This window comes from Cyprinodon tularosa, unplaced genomic scaffold, assembly GCF_016077235.1.
Source record: "Cyprinodon tularosa strain WSP-4 unplaced genomic scaffold, ASM1607723v1 ctg1123, whole genome shotgun sequence".
Lineage (NCBI taxonomy): Eukaryota > Metazoa > Chordata > Actinopteri > Cyprinodontiformes > Cyprinodontidae > Cyprinodon > Cyprinodon tularosa.
The window spans coordinates 17501-35951 of NW_024037920.1; the positions used below are offsets into that span (position 1 = coordinate 17501).

At 45.5% G+C, this 18451-nt stretch overlaps 1 protein-coding gene across 1 annotated transcript in view; it reads left to right on the forward strand.

The window, feature by feature from the left end:
- The window catches only part of gli2a (GLI family zinc finger 2a), a 95134-nt gene that overhangs the window by 10761 nt on the left and 65922 nt on the right, over positions 1-18451 (forward strand). The window contains exon 2 of the mRNA XM_038300945.1: positions 12385-12520. Coding sequence (XP_038156873.1) covers positions 12409-12520 — 112 coding nt within the window. The 5' untranslated portion in view covers positions 12385-12408. The remainder of the gene's footprint in view (positions 1-12384; positions 12521-18451) is intronic.

Here is an 18451-nt window from a genome sequence, read left to right on the forward strand (position 1 = left end):
TTCAGCCGATGCAGGCAGAGAAACAGGCAGCCGCTGCAGAGGCGGTGGCAGAGCGTGTCTGTTTGCTCTGCTAACTGCTGGGTTTGTGTTGGGAAGAGGCGACGGCAAACAGTTTTTCAGCTATGATTTAAGTCAGAGCGTTCCTGTCCCTGCAAAGTGGGCGGAGCCTCAAAGGAAGGCCCGTCAGGCTTCAGATGATTGGAGGTATTAGAGCTGAAGTGGAGCTGACTCTCTGCCAGGCCGCAGTCTCCTCTCTGATTGAAGCCTGAGACAAGAGACGGAGCATCAAGAGGCCACATGTGGTTGTCTTTAACGGCGTGCAGTGATTGGCTCCCCTCCTCCCTTTCAGCATATCTTTCACTGCCATCATCAACCCCCCCCCCCCCCCCCATCCCCCTGACGCCGGCGTGGAGCCAGAACCAGCTGTGGTTGTTTCAGAATCAGCTTCGGGACGGAGATGGTTCTGGTTCTGAGCTCTGAGGCTGAACTCCGCCATGCGAGCAGGTCGCTACCGCTGAGCAGGATGAGAGCAGAGACCGATGCTGATGTTCAGGAAGGAATGCAGGAACAACTGATTAAGATCTGATCATGTGATCAGGTTTGGTTCCAGGAACTGTTAATGGCATCACTTTGAGCCACATGCTGGGAGCTTTGGTTGCTCTGTCAGCTGTTCCCTCAGGATGATGATGATGATGATGATGATGAACACAGGTATGAGTGTTTTATCCAGATATTCTAAAGGTTCTAACCAGGAGGTTCTGATTCATCCAGGACATGGTGATATTGAATGTTTTGTCCCTCAGAGGATGAAGGACTCTCAGCTCCAGCCTGTGAAGCTGTTCAGGAAGCGACGTTCTGCAGGTTCTAGATCCTCCTGCAGATCGGACTCCTCTCTAACGGGTCATTGGTAGAGGCGGAGGCTTTGCTCCATGACTGATGATCAGTCTGGAGCTGACTGATACGCTGACATGCATTGATTCTAGCCTTATGGATTCATTGTTCAATCAATGGCTGCACTGGGTTTACTGGTTTTAAAGGTTTTCCTGGTTTTTAAAGAGCTTTTTTAGAATTCTAGCAACACTTTATTTACACAATTCAAAACATATAAAAAATTATTGATGTAAAACATAATTAAATGAGGAGCTTTTTAAACTGTAGTTTTCCTTCATCTGACTCAGAACATCAAATATGTTAAAACCCCCCAGCTGACTAAAATCCTCCATGTTCTCTGTGTCTCTGTGGAAGTGAAACTCCAGCCTTATTGTGGCTTTAACCTCCACAGACCCTCGGCATCAAGGTGAGGTCTGTCTCTGCAGGACAGGTAAACGGCCATCTTTGCTTCACTGATTAAAACATTTAAACGTCTGGCCTTTGGCTTGTTTTTTCCTCCTCCTATAAAAGAAAGTTTATAAAAACTGTCCCAAAAAGACTAAAAACGCTAATTAAAAATCTTCTTTATTTCTGTGCGTTCTATAAAAACATGGAACACATTTTCAGACAGTCGGCAGAAAGGACCCTCGTTTAAAACACTCTGATTAATAATGGATAAAAACCAGTTTGTGGCGACGGCGCCCTGTAAATCCTCCATTGGAGACCAGCTGGTTTTTGATTGGAGGTTTTCATAAAGAGGTTTTTCCCTGAAGGTTTTTCTGTCCAGATGCAGACCGGCTGCTTCTGAAGAGGTCTTTGGTTTATTGCGTTTCTGCAGCTGTGGTGAAGGTCTTTCTGGTCCATATTGGATAAAACTGGTCTCAGTGGGTCCAGGCTGGAGAGCAGAGGTCTGCTTTGCTCGGGGAAACATGTTAGCGATACCAGAAGCAGGTTTTTATTAAACCTTTGTGGAAGCGGGTCAGTAGACACTAAGGACTGGTTCTGTCCCTGAAGGGGAAGAGATTTCTGCTGGTTGACGTCATGCAGGTTTGTTAGCAGCCTGGATCAGCTAGTTTAGAACTGAGCTGAACGAAGGAGCTGTGAGGACAGCGAGGCGAGGTGCTTGGTCAGCTGCCGGACCCTCTGACCTCCCACCGCTCAGATCAGAGCAGCTGAACCTTCTGCTGCAGCTCTGGGGCTCCCCGGGGCGTCCCGGCCCTGCAGCGCCGCTCCTCCAGGAGGCCAAATGTGTTTGAGTCGCTGCTGAGGTCAGCGACAGCTGAAGGCGTCTGCGGCGAGTGTGAACAAGGCGTTTAGGCTAAACGACTCGACCAAATGGTTTCAGAGAGGAAGCTGCAGGCGGCACCTGTGACAGCTAGGACTGAAACCCCCCAGTCGGGTCAGAGTGTTAAAAATCTACGGATTCTGAGCTAGATCGTAAATCCCCCCCCCCTCTGGTGGAAAGGTAGGATTCATTTAGTCTGGTCTGGATGAATGGGTTTGGTTCCTAAACTGGTCACAGGAAGCCGCTTTAGTAGAGAGATGATCTCATGACTCAGCGTTTTCATTCTCAGATTAAGATTTTTTTTATTTTCGTCTGTCAATCAGCTCTAACCGGAAAAGTTTTAGTTTCACTTCGTTTAATTTCGTAAATTTTCTTTAAGTAACCAAAGGAAAACCAGATTATTAATCAATTCTTTGAAAAAATAATCAACAGATTGATCGATTTGCAAAATAATAATTAATTGTTCAATTATGACCCAGTGTGACTCAGCAGGCTTATAAAGGACAAAGCAAAAAGTAAAAATTCAGCAAATCAGGTGATTAGAATCAGAAAAGCTTAATTGTGTGGAAATTTTTCACACATTAGATAAACAAACACAAGCTAACACAGTTAGCATAAATCAATCAATCAATGAATAGAGAATAGATCCAGTTTACTAATTGAAACACAGAGCTATTATTATGGTTTTCATTAATATGGAGATATTTGATATTTGGCCCCATTTTAAATATCTGAACAAGGTGATCTGAAAAAAAAAAAAAAAAAACAACAACAAAGACGATGAATCAGGAAGGGGAACCTGAAAAACCTAAAACCTCCTGTATTTAGTGAAGGAGCGTTAATTCGGCGGCCATTGTTCCGTCAGACCAGCACACCGATGGTCAATACCCGTTTATTCCTTTAGTTTAGATATTTAGTTTATCCCTTTAGTTTTGTATGAAGAACAATTTAATTCCTTTCTTTTTGGTGTTATTTGAAGAGTACGGCAATCTGACCTTAAAATGTTTTTTATATAAACGCCCCTTCAGGTAGTTTAAAGTCTATTTTTAACGCAAATCCGACGTCTTCCTCTTGGTATTGACTAAAGGTTTGCTGGTCTGATGGATCCGTCCTTCAGTCTTCCTGTTGGTAGTTACTGATCTAGCTTTTCATTCATCAATCTACCAGCTAATTTCTATATTACCTTCATGTTCAATTCTATTCTGTGTATTTCTATAGCTCCAATTCACATCATGTCATCTCAGGTCACTTTCCAGTTCGCCAGATCATCCAGTCAGATTGATTCAAAGTTTTCTATCTAAGGAAAACCAGCTGATTGCATCGACTCATTGACTCTTCAGCAATCCCTCACACTAAGCATGCTTGTAGCGACAGTGGAGAGGAAAAACTCCCTTTGAACAGGAAGAAACCTCCAGCAGAACCAGGCTCAGTGTGAGCGGCCATCTGCTGAGGCCCACTGGGGTTCAAGGAGACAGAAGCAGACATAGAAAAAGAAGCATAGATACTAAAGGCAACCAGCTCCACAGGCGGCCCCGTCCAGGAAACACACAGCCAGGCAGATGAGCTCCGAGCCAGCTCCCATGTCAGAGGATGAAGAGAGCACATCCAGTTAGTCACAGTCAGAGAAACAGGACTACACTGGAAAACAGGCCAAGCTTCAACATCTAGAAACAAAGGTGTTGATGGCAGCAGCACAGCTGATATTTCTCTCCAGGATGGAGTCACAGCCAAACAGGAACAGACCAGATGAAGCTACTATGAGAAAAAGCAGAGAGAGCAGAACGTTAGAGATTGAACTAACAGATTCTGCAGAGTGGGAGAATAGAGATAGAATGAAGCAGAGTGATGAAAAAGGGGTCCCTATGTCCTCCAGCAGTCTAAGCCTATAGCAGCAGAACTATAGAGATAGCTCAGTCAGTTTCAGTGGCTGGGTTTGGAGCATTTCACTAAGAAGACGGTTCAAAGTTTGTTTCCAGCAGCAGAAACAGGAAGTAAAGGAAAGAGTTTTAAAATGAAGTTTGTGTTTAATGATCCCTCAGACATTTTTAGATCCTGATGTTGAAATGTTTTGTCCATTTGTAGACGTTTCCTCAGTATAGATTCCTAATAAGATCACATCTAAACCTTCAAACCAAAACATTTACGTTTCGGAGCAGAAAAGCATGGAGGAGCTGAAAAGCTCCACATCTGGTTCGTGTTGGTCTGAGGATCAAACACAGGATATTACATTTAGCAGCAGGAAGGGTGGAGGAGAACCGTCGCCTTTCTCTGCTGGTTCTGTTGGGCTTTCAGCTTCTTATTCCTCCGGATCGTCTGCGGTCCGACTCCTGGTTCTGGTTCTGGTTGAGTCTCTAAAAGGAGGAGGAGACCTTGGCTTGAAAGAGGTCAAAGTGAAGTTCTGGTCTGAGGAATGGACCCGCCGGCCTGTGAATGAACCCAGTCTGTAGATGAGGGACAGTCTGTGGTTTCAGTCACGCCTCCCTCCTCCTCCAGAGGTTCTGTTTCACTTCTCGGTCTACAGACATATTTCTGATGGTTCTGGGTTTTTACCTTAAAGATCTGAGTGAAGCTGCTTAATGTTTTCTGCTCTGAAACCAGAAAATCCTAAAGACGACAAAAAAATTGGAGCAATCTGAAGGTAAACGGATGAAAACCTTTAAGGTTTAACAGAAGTGAAGATCTGCAGATTAATGAGAAGCAGCTGTGTTTGGATTTTAACCCAACGATTTCCAGACAGTCTGATCTGCTTCAGTACAGCTTTCACCTTCTGACCATTCCTCAGCATGAAGCTAGCCCCCAAACGTTAGCGCTAACCAGGGGCGGGTTTAGGAAATGTGGGGCCCTAGGAAGAGACAGGCAGGGGCCCCTCTGAATGGAGAAACAACACATAGAACAGCCCCATTCTCCAGATAGAGAAATGTTAATAGAATAGACATCCATTATCTGTTCTAGGTTGTGTCCCTCTCTTCTTGTCCCTTTTCTTCTTGTTTTCCTCTCTATGTTTTGTACTCAGCTGACTTTTCATGCTGTCTCTAAAGGAATGAAAGATTTTTTCCAAGCACTAAGCTCACTTAGCTGATTGCTCCTTCCTGTGTTTCCAAAAAGGCCAAAGTAAATAACCCAGTCCTTCTTTTCACTGTAGACAAGCCATGATCTGCTTCTCTGTTCTCCATTTTTCATATGGATGAAATAATAGCTGCATGAATCATGACAGCAGACAAGATAGAGGAGAGCAGGAGGCGGGGTTACCAATCTACTCGCTCTGGAGAGCAGAGTTCGCTGCTTTTAGATGTTGTCTCCAAAGTCTCCAGTAGCAGAAAAAAGTCTCTAGATTTGGCGCTAGGAGCTTTTTAGAAATCAAAGTGCTAGAGGGGTCTGAAAAGTGGCTAAATATAGCGACTAAAGCGCTAAGTTGGCAACACTGCTCTTTGCATGGTTTGTTTTCAAATGGTTTGCTGCTGTCTGTTTGGACCTTTCTGAACATGTGCAGCAAATGGACTGATCCAATATGGCGGACACTGAAGGGGGGGGGCTGAGACACACTTAATATTATCAGCGTTCTGATGGCATTTTAGAAAAAGGATTTTTATCAAAAACATAATTAATGTGCACAAATAAGGAATAGTTGCATTAACCATACATGTGAACAGAGTTTTATGGGGCCCCCAGGGACTTGGGGGCCCTAGGCAGCTGCCTAGTATTGCCTAATGGTAAATCCCCCAGTGGCGCTAAGACGAGAGCTCGGTCAGTTCATAACACAGAAGGCCTCAGTGAAAAGATGAGGCTAAAACCGCTAGCTCCGCTGATGAGCCGCCATTTCTGCTGCTTCATAAACCCATAAAAAGCTTCTGTTTATTTGCAGCCTTTCATGCTGCTGCAAAAAATAAAGAAAATCAAAACAACAAACTTTATGGTTTTATCTGAAAAGAACAAAAAAAGTCAAAGAAAGGAAGACAAAGAGCTCAGAACAATCATCTAGTGCCGACGCTGCATCTTAAACATGCTCCAACACATCAACAATCCTCTGGTTTTACTCATTTTCTGCAGATCCCAGCCGGTCCCTCATCAGGCTGCTGTAATCTAAACCCTCCTCCGAGATAAAATTACGTCTCTGAGAAGACAGAAAAATGTCCAACCTGCTGGTCTTCAGGCTTTAATGGTTGTTATGTTGGCCTGCATGGACAGAAAGCGGCGTGCAGGTGGCATGGGGGCAGCAGACCTCACGGCTCTGCCAAGAGAGCAGAGCGAGCAGCAGCAGTTGGTGAGCCTCTCGGTGTCTGTGTGCATGTGCTGGCAGGAGAGGCGGCGTACCAGCATATGGATCGCATCCACTGAAAGATAGGAAGGAAGAAAGCAGGACGAGCAGCGAAGCCTGGAAATCTTCAAACCAGAGGCGCTCCTTTCATGTGTGTTTGCATTCCTTTCAGCGCTGGTGAAAGGGGAGCTGTTGAGCGGCGGTGCAGGAGAGGAACACTTGAAACTGAACGAGGCGCTAAGAAAAACACACAGCAGGTCGCACAACTAAAGTCCTGCAGTCTGAGACAAAAGGGGGCAGAAAGTAAACGAAGTGGAGGAGAGGAAGAGGAGGAAGCATCTAAGGAAAAAATGGGCCAAAAAACAAAGAGAAGCGCTGACCCAATTACCGGTTCCTCCGACTCGTCCTGCTGCAGACAAACGTTTGCCTGAAAGTAAAAAAGCTGATTAAACTTAAAACCTTCAGATCCTTTACTGGGAGGAAGCTTTTCCCATTACCTCAACCAGTTTCACCAGGAAGGAAGGATAGAAAATGACCTTTTGTTATTGATCCTTCCAAAAATGTTAAAATCAATCCTCTGGACTTTGTTTCCAAGTTTGAAGACGTTTCTCTTCCATCCAGGAAGATTTTTCAATCCAAAATGTCAGAAATAGCGTTTAGTTCCAGGTTTTATCCAGCAGCCCAACAAAGCCTGGTTTTAGTTTAGAAAACATGAAAATTAGTGTTGCACCGATACCGATACCAGTATCGGACGGGGCCCCGATACTGCCCTAAAATGGTGGTATCGGTATCGGCGAGTACCAACAAATAGGGCACCGATACCATTTTGAGAGCCATAAGTTTATTTAACTATTGTCACCCACTCCTGGTAGGCAATAAAAAGTTCTACTGGATTCACTTTGTATTAGATTTTTTCCTGCTTCACAAAGGAAGGCAGCAGCTTGACATGAAGCCATTATGGCGATTATTTTACATTATTATGGTATCGGTATCGGGGCCAAAAAATGGCATCGGCGCAACTCTAATGAAAATAGAAATGGATGAACGGGTCCCCCCCTTTGGAATGGGGGTCGTTTGGCTTCTTTGTTAGCCTGCAATGCCCCATACCTGTCTATGCCTCTGAAAGGGGGGGCATTAGAGGGAATTGTTGGTCTGGCTGACCAGGCGAGGTCTTCTGTTCTCCTGTAAAGTGTTTAATTGATCATATTCCTGCTCTGATTCATTGGACTGAGACCAAAAACTGGGCTGACTTTTCATAAGTTAAGCTAACCCCTAGCTAGCGGATTTGGTTGCTAGCTAGGTCTTTGCCGCTTCGTGTTAAAGCCTAAACTTTACTGATGTCATTCTAAAATACAACTTCTTGTTTTATCACGAGGAGGGAAAACCTGTGGAGTAAGAAGTCAAAGAGGAACAAATATGCACAAGAAACCCAATAAGAGACTAAACGTATCAGCAAATTAAACTAGAAAAGTAGAATAATTAGATGAACAATTGTGCTACGTTCAGAGCAGAAGCAGCAGGAGCAGCAAAAACGCGCATGATGCTTAATTTTTTATGCTTGTACCAGTTTAGTTCTGACGCGCGGCTGAAGCATCTTTGCTGGTCTAACTGCTTGGTGGGCGGAGCTACCCTATCCTTTCTCTGCCTGGAACAATGGCGGCTATATTAGCTGTGATCAGCGGGTAGAAAGTAGTTAGAATCTAAGTTGAAGTGAGAAAGTCCTCCTGAAAACATGGTCTGTGCAGTCAGTTCATCCAGATTACCATCCTGCCTTCAAAGATTATTTCTCTGTGGGAGCCGCTCAGACCCCCACATACCGGCGCTGCGCTGTCACTGGGAATCCCCAGCAGCAGCTGCCTCAGGCCCGCTCGCCTCTCCAGGGTTTTCCCCTCCTGTTGGTGGCGGCTGGAAGTAGATGTTAGCGTTTTTCAGGTCTGTGCTACAAACTGCAGGCAGCAGGATAATAAAAGCCAACATATTCTGCCGGCAGGTTTCCACATTTGAAGTTAATTTAGGCGTTAATAAACTGTTTCAGAGGAGTGATCATAGCGCTCTGCATCAGCAGTGCTGCGTCTGACTCCCTGCCAGCTCCCAGATCAGCTTCTCTCATTGGTTGATGAGGCGCGTCCAGCAGCTGCTGAAGCGCCTCAGATGCTTAGATGAGCTGCAGGACCTTCTGCTGCACCTTGATGCGCGTCAATCATTGACTTTGCATGTAAACCAGCTGCTTCTGCTGCCAGCAGTCTGAACGTAGCAAAGGTCCCCATGGTTTGTCCAACTGGGCCTGGTTCTGGTTCTGCCAGAGGTTCCTCCCTGTTAACAGGAGCTTTTTCTCTCCACTGTCGCTGTTTTTCTTTGGATTCCCGACAATCATACTGGGCCCTCGGTTTCTCTTGGGTTCCTGCTAGCTAGAGATGTGGAAACGTGATCATCTACTTTCAGGACGAGATGCAGGTAGATGTAGAGAGTTTAAAACAGACGAGATGTTCTGCTCAGATGGACATTCCTTAAGCCGGGCCTTTTAGTTGAGTAACAGAACCAGAACAGAACCTGGTCTAATAACATTTCTGCAGGGAAACGATGTTTGTCTAAACTTTAATCAGATCAAACCGGCCTGTTTCTTGTTTGGTTGATGGAGAGACTGAAACGCTGGAGAACTTACCGCCCTGTCTATGTGGGACCTGTTGGGAGTTCGGTGTCTCTGAAACCGGTCTAATCCTGATTGGCTCTGAGGTCGGTGGTCCAACAGGAGACTCTTATCCTGACAGACCAACCAGAGGATGGAGAAAGAAGCTGTTCTGGCGGTTGGTTCAGCTACGGCCCGTACCATCTGGCTGTTAGGTAGTCCCGCCTGTCGGACCCGGACCGCCCTGTGGTCTGGTCTGCAGGGACCCAGATTTATGGCGAGGTGAACTTAAGGCCGCTGCATCAGTTTTTGTTTTGTATCTGAATGTATTCAAACGGTATTTCATGACTTCTGGATGACGGCCCGCACAGGCGGCGCTAGAACCCTCCAGAATCTTGGCTCATGGTTCAGAGTCCAGCAGCAGATAGCTGGCATGATGTGGCAGCATGGAGAACGCTGCCAGATGTTCCTTGGATGGAAACGTTACGGCGACAAATCGCCGCCGCACTTCTTGGCAGCAGGGTTCTGGTCTGTGTCCCGGTCCAGGTCCGATAAAAGCCAGCGGAGCGCTGAGGTGATGTCAGCGTTATCCAAGAGGAGTCGGCTCTCCGGCTCGCTGCCGGACGCTCCTGGCAGCAGGAAAAAAGAAGCAGATGCAGCTTAGAGCCGTTAGTGGCCCACCTCTAATCGGCTTACCCTGGCGCACTGACAGGTGAGCGGCGCCGCCGCCGGGTCACAGAACCGGTCTCTGGTAAACGCGGCGCACAGGAAGGGAGGACATTTTGGAAATCAACATGAAACCAAAGCAGCTCTTCAGGTTTGGGTCGACAGAAACCAGCAGACTGGATGAAACCGGATCTGAGCTTCTGCTCCTCTCAGCTGAAACGGATCTAAAAGACACATTTCTATCTTACAGTTAGTTTGTTTTAAGGACTAAACTCTGAGAAATCCAGCTGTGTCATTAAACCGTTCTGACTGCAGATGTTCTGGGCTCTGAGGTTCCTCACAGAACGTCTGCTGAGAACATCCTGTCCGTCTCTCCGAGTCACAGCGACCTGCGGCTCAGACGCGGTGTGGCTGGAAAAACATGGCTGCTGCGTGTTTAAAGCGTCACACATGCCCATGGCGATGGAATTGATCAGCAAAGAACCCCGCGGTGCACAGAGAGCAGTTTCTAAAAAATCTTTCAGAGAAATATGTGCAGAAATATCCTCTAATTTGCTTTATTGCTTATTTATTATAAACATTAAACCAACATGTAGATAATTCTCAGATCTGTTCTCTTCATTGACTGATTTAATGAATTATTTAACATCTAACATGTTATATTTGGTAATTGCTGAAAACAGCAGAACAGCAGAGTCTGACTGCAGACTCATTAGCTTCACAGCTTTAGTAGAAGAAAATGTTTTTAGGTCTCTTGGTTTTGGATTTGATGTTCTTTGTAAATCCGACACTTAAACGTTCTGTTCTGCCCATCAGCAGATTATTCAGTGTTTTTTTTCTTTTAATCTTTATTTAAGCAGGTAGGAAAAACAGGAGGTAAACGGCAGCATCTCAGAAAGAACAATCAGGAGTTCACAAATAAAATGTGATCAATAAAAAAACACGTATAACCAATTAATGAAAGTCACTGAGCCTGGTTCTGCTGGAGGTTTCTTCCTGTTCAAAGGGAGTTTTTCCTCTCCACTGTCGCTACAAGCATGCTTAGTGTGAGGGATTGCTGAAGAGTCAATGAGTCGATGCAATCAGCTGGTTTTCCTTAGATAGAAAACTTTGAATCAATCTGACTGGATGATCTGGTTGATCTGGATCTATAAAGTGACCTGAGATGACATGATGTGAATTGGAGCTATAGAAATAAACTGAATAGAATTTAATTAATGTAAAAAAAACATTGATGCTTCCTCAGAAAAACCACCAAACCCTCATGGACGTATTTATGGATTCAACTTTGTTCCATTATTATTGCAATTCTATCCAGAAATGAAACTTGTAAAAACTATTTAATCAAATAAAAATAGTTTTAAGAATAACTTTGATCTTTAAGTTTTCAAATGATCTTTTTTACTAGTTTTATATTTTCAGATTTTCAAATTTCTGTTTTTCCAGATTGAGTTTTACAACAAAAAAAAATCCCATTTTCTCCGCTTCTGGGGGGTGAAGTCTATTTCTATTGGTCTGCAGGACGAAAAGTGAACATTTGTTTTGGTTTTGATTTGAAGGGAATCTAATCTGTATAAAACAGTTAAAATTCAACCTTAAACAAAGTTTTAAAAAATAATAAAAATATTTGTAAAAGTACAATCTAAGAAAACAGCAAAATTTCTCTCGAAACCCTTTTTTTAAAGAATTTATTCAAGGTTTAATTCCTGGATTGCCTTAATGTTTTTTTTTTTGTTTTTTTGGTCTTTGCACCAATCATGGATTATAACTCCATGCAGGTTCAGAGGAAGAACTGTAGTTTTTTTTTTTTTTTTTTTATGTTATAAACATATGAATTGCACTCTTTGCAAATATCAAGTTTTCTAGTCCCCCCCCCCCTTTTTTTATATGTGGGGGGGAGGGCAAATTGACATTTTCCTTCCATCTTTTTTTTTTCTCCCACTAGTTCTTTTCATTCTTCTGTCACTTTTGCAATTTGATAACAGAACATAACAAACAAGTGCAAACAAAACTATACCAAACAATAAAAAAATATGTTTACATAGAAGAAATATAAATGAACAACAAAGCCTGTGGGGGGGTAGATTAATAAAAAAATAATAAAGAGATCAAAATTAGCAATAAGCTCTTTTTGTCGTATATAATAACCATTTTTCCCACGCCTTTACAAAAGCCTCTTCTTTCATTTTCAATTCATACGTAAGTCGTTCTATTGTTTGGATGTCTTCTACAATACGGATCCATCGTTCATCTGTTGGGGTTTCACTTTTAAACCAGTTCTTAGATGTTGTTTTCTTTGCAGCCACAAGGAGAATCTTTAGCAGATATTGGTCTTTTACATGTACAGTATTGTCCAAATATCCCAAGTACAACACAAGACAAGGTCGGAGTATCACATGCGTCAACATCTCCCAGATAGCTGAGTGAATGGCATCCCAGAATGACTGCATTTTCTCACATTTCCAGAAAATGTGTGAATGGTCAGAATCCACGTGGTTACAAAGCCTCCAGCATGTTTGTTGACTTTTCCTTTAGGGTGTCATGAAGTATCTGATCTGGTTCTTCCAAGCAAATTCTCGCCACTGCTGTGACTGTGTTGTAGTTAGGTGAACTTCAAGAACAGTAGTTTTAATAAATAAACCTGATGTTTTCCTGACAGAATTCCCTCCTGTTTGTCTGCAGGTCCAGCAGGATTTGTAAACCAGCATGGAAGCTTCCGGTCCGACGGCCACCGACAAGAAGGAGAGCAAAAGTTCTGCTTTGGATGGAAGCAGCTTCCCAGAAGCTAAAAAGCCGTCGCCGGGCAGCCTGACCAGAGGTAACGTTCAATTGTTCCCGCTGCTCTAAGCAGACGTTCAGCCGGGATGAGGAAGCTTTAGGAATCTGGGTGGTTGATGATCAGAGTCCGACTGAAAGACGGCGGCTGAATCTGAAGAAATGTTCTAATGAGGCCGAAAGACCTTGTTCTGTCCTCCCCAGTGTAAACGTCATGAATTACTTAGAGCCGCCTGGCGTAGCAGTGGACGGAGGGGGGGGGGGGGGGGTCTTTGAAATGTTAACAAGACGCTGCTTGTATGACAGTGTGGCTTTATCTGTGCTTAATGATGGACTTGGTGGCCTGCCACCAGAGGAGCATTAATTGTTTAGGGAGGAGAAACTGGGCCGGTCCGGATGCTGGCGCTGCCACCAAAGGAACCGGCCGTTCTTCAAACAAGAGGAGAAGATGCTGAGACGGCCGTGGCATGAATAATGGATGCTGTCATGACCACGGCGGCTCGGCTACGCTGCCCGGCTCCATCTTTATGACCTCGCTGAAGTCAGAAAGAGTTGGACAGCAAGTCAGGGGGGGGAACCAGAACCAGGACTGGTTGGGCCTCAGAAGTACCGGTGTCATGAATTACTAATTGGGCAAGAGAGACGAGCTGGCGCCGAGTGAAAGTCCACTCTGCCATGGCAGGACTGCCTGAGGCCGTCGGTCCAAATGGGACATTAGATGATCTTCATCTTCTACTCATCATCTTCATCTCCTCTGTTCTGGTTAGAGTCTGGGGGCGGCACAGACGGGCAGCTGGTGCCGATTGATTAGGTGCTTTATGAAATCCAACAATGGAGGAGATCTTCCAGATTCATCAGAGACCTTGTTTGTCCTCTGTTTTGGGGGGGCTTTCTATCTCCAGAGGTCATTGGTGGAGTCCCGCCTGGCTGGGCCCTCGGACGCTCAGGTCAGGTGGTGATCTGGTTCGTATCCCAGCTGGGGGGGGACGAGTTGCCAGTGTGGGTCCTTAGGCAAGACCCTTCCCGCTAACGCCCGCTTTGGGGAGTGGCCGCCTAGTGGTTAACTTGGAATCCAGAGGTTCTGAGTTCAACTACCACAGCCTCCACTGTCGGTCCCTGAGCAAGACCCTTAACCCCACTCTGCTGCCCAGGCCCCGCACAATGGCGGCCCACTGCTCCCCAAGGGGAGGGGTTAGATGCAGAGAGGGGATTTCGTTGCTCTGACGCTGGAAGAAGAAGGAAGAGCTTCGCGGTGAAGAAGTTTCTAACAGCCCCAGAGACCCTCAGGTCTGTTTTTTCTTCTTAGACTTGAGGAATATCACATTATCCGCGTTTATTCAGGGAATTTATTCCAGCTGTCAGGAAAGTGATGCAGGCCGACATGCAGTAGAAGATGTAAAGCCGTTGGCATGAAGCCATCCTTTAATACAGGAACATCCTGGGGAGATGCTAATCTGGGTTTAAGTAACTTGTCTGTTTTGAAAGGAGCTCAGTTTGCTCATGTTTCTCAAGGACATGCCTCATCCTGCTGAATGGGTTTGCCTCCGACCGGCAGCATGATGGCAGCGGGTCTGGCCGACCTGAAGCTTCTGGCAGGAGGCAGTGATGGAGGAGGGAGCTTGTTTTGGGTGTTTTTTCAGAGGCTTGTTAACAGTTGGAAATGAGCGCCCCTATTTGTGTGAAGGCGGGCATCTGTCTCACTGCGTCTCAGCGTGTTTCCGCAGGACAAGCTGGTGCAACATGACTCCCAGGAACTGGGATTTACAAGTCCTGGCTCAGGATTTTCCAAATGTTCGCGATGGGGGCCGCTTCCAGGGGCCGTATCATTGTTTCAAAGGAATACCTGTCCCTGGTGCAGCCTGGCCTCAGACTAACTTTACACCAGATCTTAACCAAATAATCCCACTCTTGAGTTTTTTGAAGTTTTTTGGTGTTTCTACCACTCAATGAACCTTGAATCAAAGCAACACTTATGCGTAAAGTGATTTACTTTATAAGGCTTTCAGAAACTAAATCTGAATTGTCTGCTCTGTTAATGTCTAGCCGTATTGAAGGATGGTCTTTGACTAGGCCATCCTGACCCATGAAGCTGTTGTGGTCCAACCCGATTCGATCTCTGCCTACATGTTTAGGTTGGTTCTCCTGTCAGAAGGTCTCAGGTCTTCTGCAGCCTGTAACAGGTTTTATACCTGCTCTGTCCTGATTGACGGAGCCGTTCTGTCTTCAGTCTTTCCCTTTTACCTAAGAGCCAAAATAAAGTGAGCTGGGATGAAACATGCTTCAATAATCTAGATCAGGAGTGGGCAATTCCAGTATCCTGCTACATTTAGATGTGCTTTTGGTTTGATTCATCAAGTAATTAGATGATTGAGAGGACTCTGGAGGAACGGACTGCATCCTCAGCTCCTCTATGTCGGATGTCTTACAGTGGTTTCCTCTTCCAGATGTGCTTCTCTTCTCAGAAAAATCAGCTGCTGATCAGAAACTCTGAGTTCCTGGGAGACGCCTTCAGGCCACGAAGGTGCTGGAAATCCTCCTCAATCTTTCGAGCTGGAGTCTTAGAGGAACCTGGCCCGTCTCACATTCCCACGGAACAAAAGAGAGAGGAGGGGGGGAACCATAGAGAGGGCGCTGAGCTGAAGAGCAGATTGTTTACATATCAAGACGTTTCCTCCAACTACAGGAAAAGCTGTAATTTGCTTCTCAAGGTTTTACAGTCGAATTTCTCCGTTATGCAGGATAAACCTTTAATTATAGAGCAGGAAGTAGCTGTAATCCAGGGACAGGAGGGGGGGCAGTTCTGCTCATATCTGTACAATACCTGGTGAACAAAGCTGAAGCCACAGAGATGAGGCAAAAATGATGGACAGAACCTAATATTGACCCAAAGGAAAAATGGAGCCTGAGAGATTCATCCATCATAACAATGAGGAACCATGTTTGGTCTGCAGAGCTGCAGCTTTTGACTATTTGCTATTTGACTCCAAGGACAACAATAAAAGACCAGTGCATCACCAAAAACCACGACCTGGAACCGGCCCAACACCAAGAACCACAACCTGGAACCGGCCCAACACCAAGAACCACAACCTGGAACCGGCCCATCACCAAGAACCACAACCTGGAACCAGCCCAACACCAAGAACCACAACCTGAAACAGGCCCAACACCAAGAACCACAACCTGGAACCGGTTCAACACCAAGAACCACAACCTGGAACCGGCCCATCACCAAGAACCACAACCTGGAACCGGCCCAACACCAAGAACCACAACCTGAAACAGGCCCAACACCAAGAACCACAACCTGGAACCGGTTCAACACCAAGAACCACAACCTGAAACCGGCCCAACACCAAGAACCACAACCTGGAACCGGCCCGACACCAAGAACCACAACCTGGAACCGGCCCGACACCAAGAACCACAACCTGGAACCGGCCCGACACCAAGAACCACAATCTGGAACCGGCCCAACAACAAGAACCACAACCTGGAACCGGCCCGACACCATAACCACAACCTGGAACCGGCCCGACACCAAGAACCACAACCTGGAACCGGTCCAACACCAAGAACCACAACCTGGAACCGGCCCAACACCAAGAACCACAATCTGCAACCGGTTCAACACCAAGAACCACAATCTGGAACCGGTTCAACACCAAGAACCACAACCTGGAACCGGCCCAACACCAAGAACCACAACCTGGAACTGGCCCAACACCAAGAACCACAACCTGGAACCGGCCCAACACCAACACCACAACCTGGAACCGGCCCAACACCAAGAACCACAACCTGGAACCGGCCCAACACCAAGAACCACAACCTGGAACCGGTTCAACACCAAGAACCACAACCTGGAACCGGTCCAACACCAAGAACCACAACCTGGAACTGGCCCAACACCAAGAACCACAACCTGGATCCAGTTCAACACCAAGAACCACAACCTGGAACCGGCCCAACACCAAGAACCACAATCTGCAACCGGTTCAACACCAAGAACCACAATCTGGAACCGGTTCAATACCAAGAACCACAACCTGGAACCGGCCCAACACCAAGAACCACAATCTGCAACCGGTTCAACACCAAGAACCACAATCTGGAACCGGTTCAACACCAAGAACCACAACCTGGAACCGGCCCAACACCAAGAACCACAACCTGGAACCGGCCCAACACCAACACCACAACCTGGAACCGGCCCAACACCAAGAACCACAACCTGGAACCGGTTCAACACCAAGAACCACAATCTGGAACCGGTTCAACACCAAGAACCACAACCTGGAACCGGTCCAACACCAAGAACCACAACCTGGAACCGGTTCAAAACCAACACCACAACCTGGAACCGGCTCAACACCAAGAACCACAATCTGGAACCGGTTCAACACCAAGAACCACAACCTGGAACCGTTCGACTCCAAGGAGAACATTCTGGAACCAGTCCTACAACATGGATCACAGACTAAAACTAGTCCAGATCTCTGCAGGTAAAATCCAGAAAGGTTCTGGTCTCTCTACAGGACCCGGCACTTTTAGGTTCTGCTTCTGTCTCTCCTGGTTTTCAGAACCAGCAGCTGTTTGTTTTTTTTAATCTGAGGAATCGTAACAGAACTGAAGCATAGATGGGAAGAACATCCAGAACCCATCCAGAACCACCTCAGGCCTGTGTTCAAATCCGGGATGTATTTCAGTTGAACACCTCTGACTTTAACCGTTTGGTCATCACCATCGTCACCATCATCATCGTCACGTTTTAACCAAGGTCTCCGATTTTTATTTTGGATGAAGACCTCAGAACCCAAAAGGTTCTGCCGGTTTATAATAAGGATCATTTGGAACCGGCATCGGGGACTGGACTGGAGGTCTGCTTGCTGTAGCACAGACCTAAGCTCTGAATCAGAACCGAACCTCGGTTTTAGGGTTACACGTCTTCTGAAGGATTTTCCAGAAAGATGGCGGAGGGACTGGACTCCCCTCAGGCTGTTTGGAGCAGAGTTCTGATCCGGATGCTGGGATAAAAACGGGTCGTTGTTCTGATGATTTATGAGCATGTTGCTGAAATCTGATTCCTCTGAGCCTTTTTATTTCCTCCACATTTAAGGCGGACTTTAAGGAGGCGAGTTTGAGGAACACTTTAGTGGGTGGAGTCTGGGTGAAGAAGGCCCGGCGTGCTGCGGTTCATAAACACATGAAGTCAGATGGAAACCATTGTTGTTGCAGGTGTGTGTAATGCTCTCAGACCTCTGGCCGCCGGTGATTTGGTGTAATGGGTCCGGCGTGTTTGGCTCCTGTCGCTGCTGCAGAGCCGCTGCCATAGGCTCAGATACGGACCATCGGGGGGGCGGTTCAGGTCTGAACTTCGGACATGAATTCTCCATGATGGTCCAAGGTTCTGGACGGCTTTCATGGCCTCACTGGTTCTTCCTCACTTGTTCTTAAAGATTAAGTTATAATAGACATTTAGAAGATAAACAGGCTCCTCTTTGGTTCTGCAGCTCCAGACTTGCAGTCTTCTTTGAAAACTGTTTTTTAACTTGGCAAAGTGAAATAATCTGAAAATTTCTGACTTAATTAAAATTCAAAAATGAGGAAAAATAAGCGGCTTATTTTTTACCCCAAGTAATTTTTTAACCATTTAATTTGCAATCTAAATATTTAGTTTGCAAACTAAATTTTTAGCTATAAACCAAATATTTATTTAACCAAGATTTTTATACATTAATGAATGACATGGAAAAAATAAGCCCCCTATATATCTCTTAAAATACGCTAAATAACTATAATTATTTCTCCTAACTTTTCACTGTTTAACTTTGCCCCACATTGAAATGTAAGAGAAAAAAAAATCATTATTACTAAAGAAAAATTATTTTTTTTGTTAAAAAGACCTAAATTATGTTTTTCCCTCCCCAGGAATAGTAAGCGTACTAAACTATAATGTGTTAAAGATTAATAA